Genomic DNA, 21,437 nt, shown 5'->3' with positions numbered 1-21,437 from the left:
GACCTGTAGGGCCGTTCACACCAGTCAGGTCTGTTGAGGTAAATGTAATGCGCATTGCAATAAAGCAACCTATTCATTTTAGCTGGCTGTCATTTATTTGAATAGGCTGCCAAATGAACAGACCAAAGGTTGTACCTGTAGCATTTTTTATATCACAGTGCAATGCAATGCAGCAGGCATTATGGTGAGCTGCAGGGCAGGTTCATTAGGGTGCCATTAGAGACAGTAGCACTGCACTGCACCAGCAGTCATAACTTGAACATTCTTGTTTTCTGGATTGAGAAGGGATGACCAGTGGGAAACTGAGCGATCCAGTGCATTGCTTTCTCTGAAAAGGGTTTACACGTTTTTATACACAGTTATTTTGCATCAAAATGACAAAGTTTCACCTATTTTACTTGCAAATCCATAATACAAATTTTTGTGTAAAATGAAATATTTCTGCTAAAGATATTTTATCAATTTGCTTCCACTAATACATGTTTTTTGTAAACAATGGAATCATTTAAAATGATTGTACATACTTTGAAATGTTTATAGAAAAGATTTTTTTTTTCTATTTCCATGTGACTGCCATAAAGTGCCTTGTGCAAAACTCTCTAGTTCTAGCTTATTTTCGGTAAAGTAGTTATCAATGTGGAAGTAGACCCATGCTTCAGTGTAGCGATATAATCCGTTCTATAGGATCCATGCTTTGTATTTCACATTTTAAATCTGAACTCCAGTCTAAACACACAAATAAAATACATGTATGGGAGATTGTTTTCCCTGCGGAAGGGTTTGTATTTCTATCTATCCAGTCCTGAGGTTAAAACTTTCCTGCTATACAGCATAGCTCTGTCTGGCATGGGAGGATACCTAATTTTTCTCTGCTGTTAAGTAAGATATACATGCCCTACAACAACCTGTGACTGGACAGTGAAAGAAAATAAGCAGGCTGAAGAATGTATCTCTCTGTCCCTCTGCTCTCTCTTACCATCAATGTGTCACTTGTTAGCACATGAGCACTGACTGACTCATTGTGCTTTTTCTTCCTCTCCCAGTCTAAGCTTTGCTATACAGGGACTGCAAGATGTTGATGCCAGGTCAGGTTCAAGTGCTTACATTGCTTACATTTAAAACCTATATTTAAAGGGGAACTACACAGTATCTGAGCACCACAAAGCAACAATACTATTTAATTCATTTTTAATATTCAAAGTAAGCTTGCCCATCCATCCATGCCTCCACACTTTCTTTTGCTAAGAAATCACTTTGAAAAACACCCCTTAGCAATTCTTGCCATGTCCATCTTGAGTAAGGGCAGATGATTCATGTAGCACTGGCTTCCAGAAATCCATCTGCCCTTAGTTCAGGCAAACAAGCAGGAGGGCGTGCCTAGTTGAAAAAACCCTTCCTCCCCTGCAGAAGACTCCTGAGATGTATGACATCATTTGCCTAGGCAAGAAACAATAAAAAAACTGAAGAAATGTAAAAAAATAGTTTAAAACAAGTGAATATGATATACTTTCCTATCTATTTATAAATACTAGCAGCATAAGGATTGTAAGGAGTCAGTGTTGATTGAGAGAATGAAGTTCCATTTTAAGGATGTATTAACCTCTTTGCGCCGGCCGCACTCAAATGTGAGGCCTCCCAGCGTCTGGTCCTTGACACCGAGCAGCCGCACATTTGCATGCAATTAAGGAAAACATATGTGCTGAGAGCGCGCGCCCTGTGCGCTCCCAGCACACATGTCCGGTACTCATGGAAAGGTCCCGATCTCCTCTTTCGATCGGGACCTTTCCCGATCATGTGACCGGCGTGTCACGGCGGTCACATGACCCTAAACCCCGCCCCACCTCCCGGCTTCTGAAACCCTTAAAGCGCCGGAAGGCGCCGGCGCCAAGGGGTTAATGAATACAGAGCTGCATTTGTGTCTTTTATGGCTGATTGGAGTATAGCATAGTAAAGTGTTACTACAGATAAAAAGTGTAATAAAATGTCTAAACAGAAATTAGAGCTCTGCCACACAGATTGAATTAACATCTTCAAATGTTTCCTTTAGCTGTATGTACAGTATGAATAGATTTACAGCTCTATTCGCTTTCCTGTGTATGCAGAAATGCAAACTATTCTAGAAGCAGTTATTAGGCACCCATAAGCTCCAACCATCACAATCATATGGGGATCTCGCTTCCGGATTTTCCAAAAACTGTATATACACAGCAGGGCATTGAAACCTTTACCACTCATCAGCAAGATATTGGTTTTGTTTGGGAAATGTCCTGAAAGAGCATAACAGTTTACCACAAAAGGAATGTTACCCAGAAGTGTGAAAAGTCTTTCAAATCCAGCTACAGTAGATAAGCCTGTGTCCTGCCAGCATTCTGTATAGCCGGACCTTTGCTCTTTGAGTGGAAGCAGTGATCTTGTTGTAAAGGTCCAGCACATTCCTGCTGAGTCCTGGGAGCTTAATATTTGCTGATAACAGAGTTATTGGTCTGATTTCTGCAGTGGGTGCATCGGATCTTCACGATTTTAAAGTCAGGCTTGATGTGAACAGGGGACTAAAGAGACCCACCGATTGCAGGTGTGATTTGCAAGGCATCTGATACAGATTTCTGTGCAAATCGCAACAAAAGTAGTGCATGTACTACTTTTGAAATCGGTGAGGCTCCTACCAAGTCGAAACCGCACCGATGTGACCGCTCCAATTGTGGACAATAGGGTGCGACTTGGCATGCGATTTCCAAGTCGCAGGGCATACAAATCGCAGGCCAAGTCTCATCCTTTGTTAACCAGGGCTAAGTATTCTAAAAGCTGCAGAGTGGTTTGAAGTGCAGGCACACACCCAGGGGTACCTAAATATACTCATCTTTGCCTGAATGCTGACCTTTTGATTGGGCAAAACAGTCAACACTTCCTCATGGTGTTGAATCTTACCCTCTCATATACACATTACTATTGTCAGTGGAACAACATATTATAGTGATGAGCCAATATAAGGTTCAGCACTACAGTAGAGGATACGGAAAGCTGTTTCAGGTATATCCAAGAGGTGCCTGCATTTCAAATATATCAGTATTTTAAATTGACATTCTCTTTAAAAAAAAAAAAAAAAGCATCACTTTTATTTTTTGCAGGATTCAATTCAAAAGTATGTGTAGTATTTTGTCCCATCTTCCTGGGTGCCCTGTAATGTTTGTTGTGATATCAGACAAGACGACCCCCTGGGCACATGGCCATTAACACAACCACTATTATTGAGATGGCTGCTTTGCTAGTGAGCCCTTGTCTCTGGCTCCCAGCATTTGCCCGAGACATGCCTCTGAGAGCTGGAGACAGGAGTCGGCTATCAAAGCAGTGGTGTTGGGCAGCCGAGGGCCATGGGCGTGGGTAGGTGCCCAGCAGAGGAAGGTGTGGCATGCCTTGGGCAAGTGCTGGCAGCCAGAGAAGGGTTCTTGCTAGCAAAGCAGCTGCCTTCTTGCAGCTGCACTGGTGGGTGGCCGTGTGCCAAGGGAGGGCTCCCTGTCTGAAACTGCAGCTACTGTTACACGACACTTGGGAAGATGAGACAAAGTACTACATGTACTCTGTCCAATTAGGAGCTGTATAATGTAAAAAAAGTGATACTTTTTTTTGCATTATGGCACTGTGTTACTTTAACTGACAATTGCGCGGTCATGCAACGCTGCACCCAAATGAAATTTACGTCCTTTTTTTCCCACAAATTGAGCTTTATTTTGGTGGTATTTGATCGCCTGTGCGTTTTTTATTTGTTGCGTTATACACAAAAAAAAAAACGACAATTTTGACTTTTTGCTATTAAACATGTCCAATAAAATTTTTTTAAAAAAAATCAAATTTCGTCATAAATGTACACCAAAATGTATTCTACTACATGTCTTTGCAAAAAAAAAATCCCAATACGTGTAAATTAATTGGTTTACGGGAAGGTTATAGCGTTTACAAATGGCGGTATATATACTGGAATTTTCTTTTTAATTTTTACTAGTAATGGCGGCGATCAGCGACTTATAGCGGGACTGCGGTGGACATTCTGACACTGGGGGGAACTGCTAAAAAGAATCACTGACACTGTACTAATGGCACTGGGCAGGAAGGGGTTAACATGAGGGGTGATCAAAGGGTTAACTGTGTGCAGGGCGTTTTTCTTACTAGTGAGCCGTGTCAGTGTGCTTCAGCCATTCAGAGCAGTGTGCCCAAGCTGACAGAGAGGAAGACTGTTAGTAAACAAAACAGTTCTCCTTCCCGTCGGAGATCTTCAGAAATCACTGGGTGCTGGTGAGTAATTACTGTCTGGGACCCGGTTATTGGCAGCTGCGAATGGCAGCTCATGCGCCCCCTACCCGGAAATGCAAAATCACATACAGTATCTCACAGAAGTGAGTACACCCCACACATTTTTGTAAATATTTTATTATATTTTTTCATGTGACAACACTGAAGAAATGACACTTTGCTACAATGTAAAGTAGTGAGTGTACAGCTTGTATAACAGTGTAAATTTGCTGTCCCCTCAAAATAACTCAACACAGCCATTAATGTCTAAACTGCTGGCAACAAAAGTGAGTACACCCCTAAGTGAAAATGTCCAAATTGGGCCCAATTAGCCATTTTCCCTCCCCGGTGTCATGTGACTTGTTAGTGTTACAAGGTCTCAGGTGTGAATGGGGAGCAGGTGTGTTAAATTTGGTGTTATCGCTCTCACTCTCTCACACTGGTCACTGGAAGTTCAACATGGCACCTCATGGCAAAGAACTCTCTGAGGATCTGAAAAAAACAATTGTTGCTCTACATAAAGATGGCCTAGGCTATAAGATGATTTCCAAGACCCTGAAACTGAGCTGCAGCATGGTGGCCAAGACCATACAGCAGTTTAACAGGACAGGTTCCACTCAGAACAGGCCTCGCCATGGTCGATCAAAGAGGTTGAGTGCACATGATCACCGTCATATCCAGAGGTTGTCTTTGGGAAATAGACGTATGAGTGCTGCCAGCATTGCTGCAGAGGTTAAAGGGAGGATGGTCAGCCTGTCAGTGCTCAAAGCATATGTCTCACACTGCATCAAATTGGTCTGCATTGCTGTCATCCCAGAAGGAAGCCTCTTCTAAAGATGATGCACAAGAAAGCCCGCAAACAGTTTGCTGAAGACAAGCAGACTAAGGACATGGATTACTGGAACCATGTTCTGTGGTCTGATGAGACCAAGATAAACTTATTTGGTTCAGATGGTGTCAAGCGTGTGTGGTGGCAACCAGGTGAGGAGTACAAAGACAAGTGTGTCTTGCCTACAGCCAAGCATGGTGGTGGGAGTGTCATGATCTGGGGCTGCATGAGTGCTGCCGGCACTGGGGAGCTACAGTTCATTGAGGGACACATGAATGCCAACATGTACTGTGACATACTGAAGCAGAGCATGATCCCCTTCCTTAGGAGACTGGGCCGCAGGGCAGTATTCCAACATGATATGACCCCAAACACACCTCTAAGACGACCACTACCTTGCTAAAGAAGCTGAGAGTAAAGGTGATGGACTGGCCAAGCATGTCTCGAGACCTAAACCCTATTGAGCATCTGTGGGATATCCTCAAATGGAAGGAGGAGGAGCGCAAGGTCTCTAACATCCACCAGCTCCATGATGTCGTCATGGAGGAGTGGAAGAGGACTCCAGCGGCAACCTGTGAAGCTCTGGTGAACTCCATGGCCAAGAGGGTTAAGGCAGTGCTGGAAAGTAATGGTGGCCACACAAAATATTGACACTTTGGGCCCAATTTGGACATTTTCACTTAGAGGTGTACTAACTTTTGTTGCCAGCTTTCTAGACATTAATGGCTATGTGTTGAGTTATTTTGAGGGGACAGCAAATTTACACTGTTATACAAGCTGTACACTCACTACTTTACATTGTAGCAAAGTGTCATTTCTTCAGTGTTGTCACATGAAAAGATATAATAAAATTTTTACAAAAATGAGAGGGGTGTACTCACTTCTGTGAGATACTGTGTGTATAATATATATATATATATATATATATATATATATATATATATATATATATATAAAAATATATATGTGATTTTGCGCACCCGTGCCGCCCTGTAGCAGTATTTCTGCTATAGGCTGGACTGGAAGCAGTTAAGTCTCATTTACTTGAAAACATTCTCATCTCTTATAAATATCTTAGCAGTTCTTTTGTAACAGGAAATACTCTCTGTTATTTGCACTCAGACCTCCATAGTGTTAGTTCTGCGAGCCAGGTGAGTAAAAATGAAATTGTGTTGCCTAAAATGGTTGTAAAGGCTGAAGGTTTTGTTACCTTCATGCATGAAGGTAATAAAACCTTTTGTGTGCTGCTCATCCGACTGCCCTCCTAATACTTACCTGAGCCCACTCTTGAGCCAGCGATGTGCGCGGAAGCCTGTCCTGGGTTTCTCCCTCTCCTCATTGGCTGAGACACAGCAGTGGGAGCCATTGGCTTCCATTGCTGTCAGTCACAACCAGTGAGCCATAGAGAGAGCAAGGGGCAGGGCCGACCCACGGCTCTGTGTCTTATGAACGCATAGAACGGGGCTCAGGAGCAAGTACGCACTAGTGGCCCCATAGCAAGCAGCTTGCTATTGGAGGCATTGGTCAAGGACTAGGAGCCAGAACTGCCAGCAGGGGACCCAAAAAGAAGAGGATTGGGGCTGCTCTGTGCAAAACCATTGCACAGAGCAGGTTATCCATCAAGTTTTTTATTTAAGAAAAAAAACATTAACTTTAATATCACTTTAATAAGTGCTGTATATTACAGTGAAAGAAGTTGAGACAAACTGTGCCAGAGCTCCAAGAGGAAAATTATTGTGAATCCATTTCTGAATGGTACCCTGTAAACCTTGCACATATTCTGTATTTATATTTATGGCAGTCACATACACTTGCCACATACAAATGCCAATGAAGTAATGATATATGTTTAGTCTCCTTGTGCTTTTCTATTAATTTTCAATAAGGATGCCAAAAAGTAAACCTGTTGTATTTGAAAAAATAAAAATGAAACTACAAATACCATGATTGTTTTGAAATTGTACTGTTTTGTAAGTCTGATAAACTGAGCCATCATAAATTGTAATTTTTTTTTTTTTTACTGTATACTATACAGTTTGCATAATAAAGCGAAATTGTGTCAAAGTGTTTGTCCTTTTTATTCTCATTAAGCTAGTGATTAGATCTCAGTTCACATGGATGGTAAAATGGAAAACTTGGCGGGCGTTTTGAACTCCTGCTAAGCACCTCACAAGTTTTGGGAAAGAAATAGCTTACTAAGTCAAACTGCTTAGTACAAACTTCTGTGTTCCCTGGACATTGCATACAAGCTGTGTTTTTTTTATTGATTCAGTTAATAGTGCAGGCTAAATAGAGCTGGCAGAACAAGGGTACTGTTTGATCTTCTGAAACCAGTGCCCATGTGAACGAAAACTTAAAGGATTTGTACTGATATGACTAAGTTTGCCTCCCTTTCTAGATCATGTATCAACATTAATTTTTACATTTACTTTATTCTTGTAGCTAAAAACATTTTCCAAGGGCTCTTTTCTTGCACACATTACGAAAACAGGTTCTAGGGTGTCATGGCAGCAGCACTGTTTTGCTGGCAAAGAATTTGGCGTATGCATGTGGAGTGGGACAGTGAGCAATGAGGATAGTCGGAGTTCTGTAGTCCCAGAACAATGCTGGTTAGTATTACAGAGCAGCAGAGGCACTATGTTGTCAGCTTAAAGAGGCAATTAGAATCACACTGAACTTCTACCAGATCAGCCGGTTTTCTTTTTTTCATTCATATTCTATGGGACACAGGAATATTCAGGTACAACTCTATATTACACAGATATATTGGGGTTATGTTGCTGCCTTCAGGAGATTAGAAACTAGCAAACAGAGCTGTAAGAGTATCACTAGTATCACCACTCCCACTCCCAGCGTTTTTTGCTAGTGTCCTAGAAGTATTGACTTCTATTATCTGAGAGAAGCAACTACTTCCTACTTTTTTCTGCCTTTTTTTGGCATATTGTTTTTCTACCAGGGGTGGACTGACAACTCTTGAGGCCCCCCGGGCAATAGGGGATCATGGGGCCCCTGTGTCCTTGCCCAAACTCAAAAAATCCTATGAGAAAGGTACCAGGAGCATCTCATGGGGCCCCCTACTGACCCCGGGCCCTCAGGCAGTGCCTGAGTTTCCAAATGGTCAGTCCGCCCCTGTTTTCTACTAACCAGATTCTTCAGTTGCAGTTCAGCTGCAGGGCAACTTGGGCTCGTTTTACAGCTTTGCAAAGTTGCTTATCCTTCAGACTGTAATGCACCCATCTGGTGGAATCCTGTACCTGAAGACTCCTGAGGTAGCATGTCCTTCGGAAAGGTGACGTTTGTCTGCCATGTGCTGGCAGCTTGCTTGGGCCAGTGTCATCTATCTAGACCACTAATGGTGAGTATCAAGGCTCTATCCTATCTTTTTCAGAGCTTGCATCTCTCTAAGTGCATTCTCTTTGGGGTTGCGCTGCATGCTGTGACTTCTTTTTTACTTTGTCATGTGCACTTCTTGAGGCCTGTGACACTCCTTTTTGGTGCTGTAACAACTCTCCACAATACATGCTCACAATGTGCGCTCGCACTTCCCTTGCAATTCTGCCTGAGATTTAGCCAGGATATCTTCCTATTGCTGTTGTTTTCCAGTGACCGGGTCACAGATGGCATGATCTTTCCTGCTTCATTTGTGAGTACCCCTTGTGGAAAAAAGTTCTTTACTGTTCTCAAGCATTTTGCACAACTATATCCTATTGAGAAGGGGTTCCTTAAAAAGTGGGCCATACCCATAGTGGATCTGGTCATTTCACATCTTAACAAGACTTTGATTGTCCCTTTAGAGGACATCCTCGTGATAAAAGAAAGAAACCCTTTCTGAGATCTTATTCTCTCTCACCGGCCCTGCACGACAGTTTGTCATTGTGGCCTAATCTGTCTGCCAGGCCGTAAGTGTCTGGTTCATGGATAATTCTCAGGATCCTGGATCTACCATGAGAGATCCCTCTGTCCTACAGCAGATGGAACTGTGGCCCTTCTCTACTGCAAAGATGGTTTGGTAGATAAATGTTGCTTAATATACAGTATGAGTTTCCTTTCTGTAAACATGCAGAGGACCCTTAGGCTCAAATGTTGGTTTACTAAACATGGTTTGCTGAACATAAAGTGCAAGAAATGCCTTTTGCGTATGCTTTCTGAAGGAGACCTTTATCAAGGATGTCACTAGGGAAAATAGCACTCTTTTGCCCCAACAAAAGAAGGCCAAGCCTCAGACTGGTAACCCTCTACATCAGGCTAAAAGAGTTCCTACCATTTCTCCAAGGCATCCAGGGCTAAAACAGGTACTCAGTTCTGCCAAAAATCCTCCAAGACTACGAGCAAGTCTTTTTCTCTGGGGGCACCCCCACTCATCACAGGGGGTAGCATCTGTTGCCCTTTGGGTCCAGTATGTGGTTTCCAGGTGCTAATTTGAAACTAGAATTTCAAATGCTGACTACACCCTGCTTCATTTTCTCCAACCTGCTATCATTCCAGAACAGGAGAGGTCCTAGGGTTTTTAGTCAAACCTGTTCACTCATCCCTATGAAAACCGGTAACATTTGCCCAATCGTAGGAATCTACCAGGTCAGTCATTGTTTCCATCGGGGGGTTTATTTAGGGGCAGACACTCAAAATTACCAGTTTGTAGTCTTTCCTTTTGGTCTATCCGCTACTAAATAGAGCAAGGCCCTGTGCATCTGTATAATGGGGTATCTGGGCAACCTTTTTCTAAGAGAACAGTGTAGGTTCTATATACCAATGGCTTTCAGACTTCCCAGACAGACCCCGCAGAAGTTCAGGGGATCTTGTATGTCCAAGATATGGTCATGTGCAAGCTTTTTCTTCCACAGTTCAAACTCCAGGCTCTCAAGGAACCCTTGCTCAGACACTAGAGGTACCTACCAACCCTCAGCTTTTGCATGAGGGTTTTGGACTTGAAGGACCTTGCAGTCCTATATGTTTGATATCATTTAAGGCCATTGCAAAACTCAACATTTTGGCAGTTTGGGAGAGGTAGTTTCTGGACTGCCACATTTGTCTGTCTCGCAAAACCAGGCTTGCCCATGCCTTGTGGATGATGAATCCAGTATTGGAGTTAGGGAAATCTTTCCTCCCACTGGTCTGGAAGGTTCCACCAGAGGAAGCTAGTCTCCTGATCAATATCCTGGAGCTCGGAGAAGCTTGCCAGCCAATTTTCCAGACCTGGGATCTGCCTGACAAGCCTGGAACATGAAGTTTTCCCGTCAAGAATCAGATCCACTTCTCTTTGAGCTACAAGACTTCTGGTTTCTCAAAGATAGTTGATGTATTATTATACAGGATGTATATAGCATCAAGAATTTGCACTGCGCTTTACAAAATGAAGGTAGACATTACAGTTACAATACAATTTGGTACATGCTGTGGGGTGGAGAAGAGGGGTGAAGGAGACAGAGGATGCAACTGTGTGAAGGAGGAGTAGGGAGTGCATGTTACAGAGTGGAGATGAAGCACACTGGATAAGACCTGAAAGAGCTGGATGGGGAAAAGGTCACCTGTAGTCTGATTAGTATTTGAAGTTGCTGCCCCTAGCTGTGCCTCCCCTAAGGAAGGTATACATTTATACTGAGTTGGGTGGGGGATTGCCAATTAATCAATTAGGAATGCATAGCAGAGACACATGGCAGGCAGGGCAAACTTCTCACACCAAAGGAGGACTACAAGAGAGCTGGAGGGCAGAGTTGTAAAGATTAGGATCAGCTCATAAATTTTTGTTAGACAATAAGAGCAAAATAAACAGCGCAATAATATGAACCAGAGTTAAAGATTTTTGAAGCAGTAAGAATGACCAATAAGAACATTGATAGTTAAGAATCAGCTTCAGTTAGAGGTGGATTTTAAAAGCAGTATAGATTACATTAAGCAGTGCGGGGTGAATTAGCATTCATACATGGCATGGGTGATATTACAGATGTAAGCCACATCCATGGCATTGTTCAGCTGAATCCTGGTTGGTCTCACAGTCACATGGTCCAGTGTTGAAGGGATAACTGAGTTGCTCTGTTGTCAGCTTCTAGACTCTGGAGAGGGGTCCCTTCACCCTAAGGTGTTTCAAGACATCAGTCAAGGTAGAGGAAACCAGACATGAACCTTATGTTACCAATACAGTGGTGCCTATCCAATGCAAAAAAACAGATCTACAAGTGAAAACAAAAAAAAAATGCAGATTCCAAATTATGCAGCTTCCCCTTTTAAGTGTGAAACACTAGTGATACTATATGCTGGTTTAAAGATAGTTGCTTGCTAGATTCTTGATAATACATAAAAAATAAATAAATACAAATTTGTGCAGAGTAGAAAACAAAAAAATGAGGAAATAAAAGTAAAAGTCCTCCAGAGTATATAACCCAGAGGTCTCCAAACTTTTCAAGCAAAGGGCCAGTTTACTGTCCTTCAAACTTTAGGAGGGCTGTTTTGTGACCAGTGGGGGTAGAGAATGTCCCAGGCCCAGCATCAGTGAAAATATACATGGGGTACTATTCCTCCCATTAATACCTATCATTGGTATTAATGAGAGGAATAATGCTCCATCAATGGTATCAGTGTAAGAAATTTTGTCCTATTGTTGGTGTCAGTGGGAGGAATAGTACCTCATATCACTGGGAGGAATTGTACCCCAAGGGCTGGATAAAGGCTAGAAAAGGGCCTTATCTGGCCCTCGTGCTGCAGTTTGGAGACCCTTGGTATAACCCAACACCACCCAATGACGTGAGTCCTTCAATGGATGTGGAATCAACCCAATCTCCCCAAATCTTCACCACTTGTGTCCAAAAAATGCACACTCACCAGAGGGTTTTGACCCCTTTTTACAGGTAGGTCAAACAGCATATGATCTCCCAAGGGTGCTTTAGGTTAAGGAGTGGATTCCATGTGCTTCTTCAAACGATCAGCTTAATATGGCATACTCAGTAATGAAGCAGGAAACATCCATTAAAAGCATCTAAGTGTAGTATTTATTTAAGGTATTGCACATAAAAAAGTAAAAAAAAATGCACTCACACTACAAAGTGCCTATGTTAGTCAATGCACCACCTTCGTTGGCCAACGTGCTTTCCAAGCCTCTGTTACTCTGTTCGCAGAGCAGAGACCAGTGGCTGACAGTCTGTTCACTCAGTTCTCAGTCTTAGAGCCGGCGGGGTACAGATGCAGCATCGGACCAATGCTGCATCCACCTAGTTAAGTATGATTTCTAAAGAAAAAAACCCTCAACTCCTCTTTTAAGAAGGTTGGCAATTTCATTACGACCGGCTGGAGATAGTGATCAACATATTCCCCAATCCTAGCATGAATTGAATTGATCCCATGCACTATGGGTCTCCCCAGGCACTTTTCCAGGCTTTTTTTTATCTTCAGTAGGTAGTAGATCGTAGATATTCTACATACTGAAAGAACCAACTATTTAGCCTCCTTGTGGTTCAAAACCACATTGTCACTAGCTTACTTCACCAATTTCTTAAACTCCTTCTTGAATTTCACCGTTGGATTTGCTTTCAACTTCTCACAAGTGTTCCATCAACTAATATTCTATCCATTTCTTCTTCATAATCTTGTCTATCAAGCAATACCATTCTCCCCCTTCAGCTGGAATTATGGCAATCTCCCTGTTGCTTTCCATTATACCTTCAGTAATTGAATCTGCATCCTTACTTTTCTTTGTGTAATTCCGTTTGGTCCTTAGGGGCAGCATAGTGGGTAAGCACTCCCGCCTAGCACCACCAGGTCCATCAGTTCAAATCCCAACCATGGCACTGCCTGCCTGGCGTATGCATGTAGGTGCTTGCATGGGTTTCCACCCACACTAGAAAGACCTGCTAATAGGATAATTGGCCAAAGATCCATTATCTCCTACGCTCAAAGACTCAGATCAAATGGGCGTTAGTAACAAGCAGCGTGTTGTGTGTTCATCCGCTGGTGATCAGAGGTTGTGCAGCTCTATCATGAAGCTGGGGAAGCTTGATAAAACTGTAGAAGAAGATGAAAGAAATCACCACCTGTTATACCATCATGAGTCATGTAAATAGTTTGAGGGGAATTTGTATTTCTATATGTATTTGTTGTTTTTTTTTTTTGATCAGCTCTGATGAAAAAGGGAGCACCCTTCGAAACACGTTAGCCTTAATTCCCCCCCCCCTTTGGATTTACCTGTAACCCTGTTTGGATTATGGTTACTAATGCCTGTTATACCATCACTTTTTGAGTATATTTCCTTAATAATAAAATTAGTCACTATTTATTGAGGTAATGCGCAAGGTTTGTGTGCTCTTTCTTTCATCTTCTTCTACAATAGGATAATTGGCTCCTATCTAAATTGACCCTAGTATGTGTATGTATGAATGTGAGTTAGGAACCTTAGGTTGTAAGCTCCTTGAGGGCAGGGACTGATGTGAATGTGCAATATAATGTATATCTAAAGTGCTTCATGAGTTGGGGGCACTATATAAGTACCTGTGATAAAATAAAATAGTTCACTATCCACCATCTGCTTGAAGACCTCAGCCTGGTGATTGGAGGCAATATGGGGATTGAAAAGGGACTTATTTCTAATGCCACTGTAAATAATTACTTGTCCTATACTCAGATTACTGACCTTCTGGGTAGGGCTTGGGAAGAAAGCATAGTACTTTTTTATGTTTACCTTTCTAACAAACCTGCTCACATCAATATATGTGTTAAATGTATTTAGATTGGATTTGGGAGCACACTTAAGACCCAGATCCAATAATTTTTGTCTCTTCTTTACTAAGGGAGACTGGACTCAAGTTGTAAATGCCTTTGCCTATGTTTCTCTCCTTCTTTTTGTCTTCCCTCCTTCCTCCTCATTCCCTCCATTTTCTCTTTCATTTTTCTCCCTCCTGATATTTTTTTCCTCCAACCCCATCCACCTGGGATCCCTTTGGGGAAATTCCCACTCGGGGTCCTCCCCTCTATCCTAAAGGTCTTGACTTACAGGATTACAGATATGCCTACTTGTTCCAGGTTGGTGACACAGAGTTTATTGAACCCAGTTGGTCAGTGTATTAGCCAGAAAACTAGCAACACATATTTGCAATGACATCCCTAATTTGTTCCTCAGTAAAGAGCAAAGCAACAGGATCATTTTATTGCTCTCCTCCCCAGCTGTTAATGCTTACTTCATGATCACCCCCTATCAGGGCCAATGCTTCCACTAGGCAAACTTGGTGGCCGCCTAGGATGCATTGCCACCTAGGGGCGCTTGGATGCAGCACAGGCTGGCACTCTCTCTGTGTGGGACATTGCCACATCATAAATGATCCTCCAGCTGAGGGGAGGGGCAGCAGAGAGGAGGAGAGTACAGAGAAGGACAGAGAAAGATGCCCGGAGTCTGAGGCCAGTGTAGCTGGTGAGCTGCCACTCCTTCCAGTGTTCCTTTCAGACTCAGTCCCTTGCTGCAAGCCAGCTAGCAGCTGCTGATCACTGTAGAGTTCCAGCCCTTCTTTTCTCATTCATTCAACGGGGGTGGAGCTTTGCCTGCGGAGGAAGGTAACATCTGACTCTGATGTCCCATGTGTGTGCGAGTGTGACCCGGCTGGCTGGCTGGCCATCCATCACATGTGCAATATGTCAGTGAGTGATGACATCATCACGATCCCACAGCCTGCTCTTCTAGTGCCTGCTGATCTGTGTCAGTGTCAGTGGTGGTGTGTTGTGTCGGATCTGTCACTGTGTGGGATCGCTCAGTTCTCGCTGTGTGTGTGTGGGCTGGGCTGCCTGCTGTCACAGTGTTTTATCTCCCCCCATTGCCTGGGGAATTCCAGCCTGGGATCTGTCAGAGTCTGGATCCATCATCCTCCACTCACTGCAACTGTCACCCTGCCACTGCCAGCCACAGATACAGTCCGTCCGTGACATTAACTTTGTCTTTAATATTGGTGCTGGAACTTATTTTTGCAAATTAAAAGAAATTTAGCAGTTTCATGTTTTGTTGATTTAATACTTTCTACTGTTTTTAAAAATTATTATTATTTTTTTTTGGGGGGGTGGGCAAGTAACTGGTCTTACCTAGGGCGCAAAATAGTCTAGCACCGGCCCTGCCTCCTTTCACTCTGTTTAGACTCCAAAAGTGATGAAGTGCATCATCTGGCCACCAAATGATTGCTCTTTGAATGAGTAGACTTCAAACAGGAAAGTTTGCATCTGTGGAACTTTCATATTTGTGTCTGGGAGAAGAAAGGGGAATGCTGTAGGTGCTGGCCTGTTTCAGCGGACGGCAATGACAGTTGCTTTCCAGCTGATCAATTGTATTTATTTTTGCCAAGTGGCTTGGTCAGGAGTCACTGGGGATGGTTTATAGATTTAGAAACAATTTGCTGATAAAAAGGCAGCTGGATTGGGTGATTTTCCCATATATGGGTGTACTTTCAGACCAATTATTTCTCTGTGGAACAGTGCCATTACATATGTTCCTGCTTTGGTTACCAGTTAAACCCTGCAGACATTTGGCTAAAACTGTCATATCTCTTTTTCTAAATCATGGATGAGGAGGGATCTTTCTGTTATTGCTGATGTAATGCAGTGCCTCACTGCTGTAATCTTTTTCCACAGTAAGGCCAATGTTAGTGCACCTTTGAGTATACGACTTGAGAGTAAACCACACACTGCATTGTTTCAAGCATTTCTGAGATTGGAGGGGCCACATGTTGTATGTGGATGGGACACGTCCATCATTTTAATGTAGCAGTGTTTTGTATTATAATTGTGTAGGTGGACTGCTGTAAACGACAGTGAGTGAAGGGAAATATCTCTAACATGGTCCTGGATAGCAGTAAAAACCAACAGGGGTTCTAACTCTTCCCTACTTCATTAAAGTCTAAACAAGAAAAGACGCTTTGTCTAGACATAAATTTTAAAGTATAGGTTCATCTTTTATAAAAAAAATAAATATATATATTGAATGCACATTTTGTAGGTAAATAAATGTGCATTTATTATTTTTTCTAAAGAGCCTGCAGAGCATTGCACCCACAATTAGCAGATCGTATGTGCAATCTGAGGCTCCTGCAGACTCTCAGCATAGCTGTCTGCCTGTACCTTGTATGTGCAGGCAGTTACTTGAGAACAGAAAGATCAATGGACTACAAGAGCGCTCACCAGTGTCCTCATAGTTCATTGAGATCTACAAGACATCAGCCACAATGGAAACTGTGAATGAATGATGTGGCTGTGTGGGCAGAGTCCCACATGGCCATTCTGTTTTAAAATTGTGACAGTGGGTGTGAAGAGAAGACCCATCGCTTGCTGTTACAGGGAGGGGGGATCGAAGTGTAGAGGCTGCAGATGCTGAAGTATGTTACATGTTCCACCCTAAAACCGGGTGGAACATATAACATGTGCCAAAGGTGATACTTTAAACTTTCCTACTCCACAGTGGCTAAATGGTTAGCACTTCCGCCTGGCAGTCCTAGGGTTGTTGGATCAAATCCCAACCTTGGCACCACCTGCCTGGAGTTTGCATGTTCTCTGTGCCTGTGTGGGTTTCCTTTGGGTACTCCGGTTTCCTCCCACACTTCAAAGACATGCTAGTAGGTGAATTGGCTCCTGTCTAAATTGGCCCTAGTATGTGTATGCATGAATGTAAGTTAGGGACCTTAGATTGTACACCCCTTGATGGTTAGGGACTGATGTGAATGTACAATATATATGTAAAGCACTGCGAAAATTGACAGCACTATATAAGTACCTATAATAAATAATAAATAAATACTCCCACAATAGGACACCTCCAGTGGCCCAGCCACTTATTTTATCACCAACAATAAAAAGAATCACAAGGTTTATTGGTGCAGATAACACGCTTTATTGCAATCAATGAACTATCTCCAAGAGGTTCAATAAATAGATAATTCTACAGTCACAATAAATACTACATGAAGGAGTAACAACAAATTATTGGGCTTTACAGGTTTTATCAACAGCTTGCTTGACTGTGGTTCTCTGCTTATTTGCCCTGTTGTCATAACATGTAATGCTATCTACTCTAACACACACAATCACTGCACCCATGAACCTCTAGGAGTGTTGCCACTGATTCTGCACGCGAGTCTCTGAACTTGCTTCGATGAGGGTATGGCCAGGTGATGTTACTTTTTGGAGCAAGTTGAGGGAGTCGACATGTCAGAAAAAGGGCAGTGAAAGAGATTGTGAACAAAGTGTTGGCCGCTTACACTTTGCTCAGCATAGAAATAGTCTCTGTTGAACAGTAAACAGTCGTCGTTTGTCAATAATGTAAATATTGCAGTGCTGCCTCCAGGAGGGTAGTTGCAGACAGCACCTGATATTTACCATTATTTCAAATATGTAATGTTTCTTAGCATAGTTCGTATGTAGCATCCTCTATCGGGTGTAAGTCTTCAACAGGGAGTTTCTCAACCTGCTGAGGCATACTTAAGACATCAACATGGTGTTGAGGCACATAGTTTAATGGTAGACAAGGTATTCGCTTCCTAGGAAACTTTCTCCTGCCCACCGTTTGTTCCGTTGCATTTTCTTTAAAACGTCATAAAATATATGGTACAGAACTCCATAACCGGTCATCTCGGCTATATACAGTATGTACATGTCAAAAAAAGGTTTTAGCCTCTTAAGTTAAATAAGATCATAATTCAGTGTAAATCTGTGGACTTTGTCTTATAAAGGTAGGTACAAAAATAATTCTCTATTTACAAATCAGTTCCAGTCCTAGTGAATCACCTGTAAGAATACAAGTGAGTGTAAACGATCGATCACTTAAGGTGTTCGAACATTAATATTCACAGACGCAGAATCCGATCCGAAATCGTTTGATAGATTCAGTGTGTAACGCCCCCCGTCTCTCTTTTGAACATCCGTGATGGTTAGGGTGGTCAAGTCTTCAGAGGTTTCGATGTGAACTCTACCCTTCTGTTCTTCGGTAGGAACGGATCGACCAGATTGAGACCATGCAACATCTGGGGTGGGTTCTCCAGAAAAGGCACAGGCTACAGTGAGAACCTTTCCTGCATCAATGCTGACATCAGATGGAAGAGCTTCGATCTTAGGTGAGCTCCCTTTAAATGGAAAGTAAAGTATAAAAAGTTAACAGCGTTTTTAGGAAATAAAAAATAAATTCATCCATTACTTTATCTTTTTTATAAAGTGGAACTGAACTCAAAAAGTGAAGATTTGCTATGTTATACAGGGAATTTACAAATGTTAAGTGTGCCTTAGCAATACCTTTTTTTCTGGAATTAATACTGAAAAATAGCACCACATTTTGTGGTGTGTAAGGCTGCCTAGGGAGTAGTGTCTGCAGCCTCAGAGCTGGTGCACAATATAATTTCTGTGTTCTGGATGTTTTCTGCATGTGTGATTTTTTGATGCGTTTTTTCCTCTCTTTTTTTCTTCATCTCCATTCAGGACATGTGTGTTCTGGTGCATTTTTGATGGGTTTTTAATGTGTTCCGATGCATTCTGGTGTGTTTTTTATGCATTTTGCTGCATTCCAAATGCATACCATACAGAAAAAATGCAGCATGTTCTACGTTTGTTGACTGCCCTGGAACACACTGCACTAGTGGGAACTAGGGACACACATGCAATACAAGGAAACCACTGTGCATTTTTTTTGCAAATTAAAAATGCACTGGACTTCATCTGGTGTGAACCAGCCCTCATAGCTATATATCTGCATTGTGAGATTCTATTTTGGCTATACTTTTGGGGATCACCTGGACCAGTAGTTGGCTCGGCCTCTCCCTCCACCACTGAGAGCCTGAGCCAGCTGCTCCCACCCCCTCCACAGCCTGATTCTCCAGTGGGTGCTGGGGGGGGGGGCAGAGAGCCAGTCACCACTAAGAACTGAGTGATCAGCAGTCTTTGAGAGTGCTCAGTTCTCAATCTCAGAACACACGGGCTAAATGTCGGGTGACATTGACCGGTTCAACAAAAAAACGTCCGACCTTCGGCTCATGTGCATGGTGGCTGTTCTGACAGAATCCGGCCATTTGGCCAGGGCATAACCAAAAGAGGTCTGCCAATTGGCACCCAGTCAGTGTGCTCAGCCTTTGTGTTCTGGCGGGGGTCAGTCCCTCTGTCAGAACACAACAGCTCAGCGGAGGAGATTGCTGTACTAACATTGGATTGTTAGTATAGCGGCACCTCCTGAGCTAGCTGTAAAGTTTTTTTTTTGTGCAGTCTACCAGGTTGAACGTAAAAGAAACTACTAGTGTGTTTCAGGATTTAGAAGCTGACGGGCAAAAATGCAGCATCAGATTGATGCTGCATCCACCGTCATGAGTATGATCCTTTTTTTTTTTTCTTTTTTTTTTTTTTAAAAGAAATACTTATCTTTGAAGCCATGGAGATTTGGAGGTGTCTCTACTATACTGCTCACTGTTCTTCTTCCTGTATGCTCTGACTTGAGAAAGCAAAGCCATGTCAAGGTGGCTGCCTCCACTCAGAGAGGCGGTGCAGAACAAGGCATGGTAAATCAGTAAGGGAAAAAAATCAGTTAGCTCACAGAAAATACTTGTAATGAGTCCTTTGCTCTTTGTGGTTTATTTAGGCTAGTTCCATTACCTTCACTGTAAAACACTGCAATTTACAGTGCAGAAAGTGTCGGTGCTGGTCAGCTGTGCCTTACACTTTTAAAGTGCAGATTACTGGGTTTTTTATAACTTTATTGAAATGTCACAGTATAACATTTCATTCATTTCTATGTACTGCAGACAGAAACTGAGCTGCATGTAAGGCCATTGTATTTTTACTTTGCTGGTCACATGACTGACACAGGTCATGTGACTGGGCTTTTTTTCTTTCCAACACATCTTTTTTCTTTACCATTTATTCAAATGAATGGGGCTTTGTCTGTTATGGAGTCCTGAAATAAACAGAGCATAATGCATATCGGTAAAGCACATGACTGATTTATAAACATGTCTGTATTTTTTTTTTTCCTTTCAAAAGCAGTAGTATGTTTGCAGACAGCACTGTTGTTTTATAATAGGAACCCTCTGTTCAGGCTGCTGAAGGAGGGTAAATCTGTCAGTTAACAAAGCTTTAGCCCGGGTTCACACTGATGCGGTTTTGGAATGGCAGCGTTCTCTGTGCCAATTCTGCACCGCATCACAATCGTACCCCGTTCATGTGAACCGCTGCGGGTGTGTATGTTAAGTTAACAACACCCCGAAATCAGTCAGAAAAACTCGTTGCGATGTGCAGAATCGGATCACATAGGTGTGGATACCCATGCAATCCGGTTCTAGTGCGGACCAAAAAAAGGGTCCTGCACCTTTTTGGTGTGGATGCGGTGCGATTTGAGCCATACAAAATGTATGCAAATCACATGCAATATACCGCACCAAGTGTGAACCCAGCCTAAAAGTATAACTAAAGGCAACACTATTTTTTTAGTTTTGGACAGAGAGATGATGGATTAGAACACCTGTCAGTTTTTATTGCTGTCTGTGTCCTCGTTGGGGAGATTCACCCTCTCTACTTGTCCTGTTTATTATTATCTTTGAAAGTGAAAGCAAATGAAAATCCTAAATTTTGGGTTGTCCCCAGAAAAGTAGTAGAGGGGAAATCTTCCAATGGGGACACTAGTTCTGGTGACCTGGGAGGGATAAGGGGGGCAAGGGATTCCTTTAATTTGCAGGGGTTTCCTCTCACTTTCTGTTTGGTTATGGGACAGGAAGTGAAAGGAAATCTCTCCAATGGGTCAGAGATGGCAGAAAAAAATTGACAAGGGTTATTCTCCCCCCTTACTCTATCCAAAATGAAAAAAAATGTTTTGCCTATAGTTCTACTTTAAGTTTTATTTTATATAATCCTGTAGTCCAATTATTTTCAGGGCCTGTTATAACCTCTGAGATCAAAAAAGATGCCTTACAACCTGACATTCCTGATCTTTAATAATTCAAGAGATTATTACAAAAGTACACTGGTTAGTGGTTCTCTTTATCTAGGTCAGCATTTTGGACATATATAGTATGTAAAAAATGTGAACAGACTGAAACAAGATTACGACTACAATAGCAACTGTGAGCTTATGTCTGCATTGTGCAGCTGTAGAGTTGCCCGATCACTTCCACTGTGCTTGCCATTCCCTGATCTACTTTGCACAGTGTGAACCCAGAAGCATCAGCTCTGAGCAGTTCCGATTTCAAGGCTGTCAGAAAGACAGCTACAAAGCCGGGTGAATAGTGGATCAAGCACAGTCTGTGCTTGATTGACTGACGTGTTAGGCAAGGGAAAACATTAGGGGTCTTATAGAGAACATGTCACCTGCTCAATGCTATAACATATGGGGCCTGTTAGC

General features: G+C 42.5%; 1 protein-coding gene across 41 annotated transcripts in view; it reads right to left on the bottom strand.

Annotated features, from left to right (window-relative positions):
- Window positions 1-16,934: 16,934 nt before the first annotated feature.
- Window positions 16,935-21,437, bottom strand: part of TTN (titin) — a 332,717-nt gene continuing 328,214 nt past the window's right edge. For all 41 annotated transcript variants that reach the window (XM_089690388.1, XM_089690411.1, XM_089690396.1 and 38 more), the window contains one exon: window positions 16,935-18,186. In XM_089690388.1, coding sequence (XP_089546514.1) covers window positions 17,888-18,186 — 299 coding nt within the window. In that variant the 3' untranslated portion in view covers window positions 16,935-17,887. The remainder of the gene's footprint in view (window positions 18,187-21,437) is intronic.

The sequence above is a fragment of the Staurois parvus genome, unplaced genomic scaffold, assembly GCF_062004578.1.
Source record: "Staurois parvus isolate SC_StPar_1 unplaced genomic scaffold, SC_StPar_1.0 ptg000530l, whole genome shotgun sequence".
Classification (NCBI taxonomy): Eukaryota; Metazoa; Chordata; class Amphibia; order Anura; family Ranidae; genus Staurois; species Staurois parvus.
This window is presented reverse-complemented; position numbering and strand designations above follow the sequence as displayed.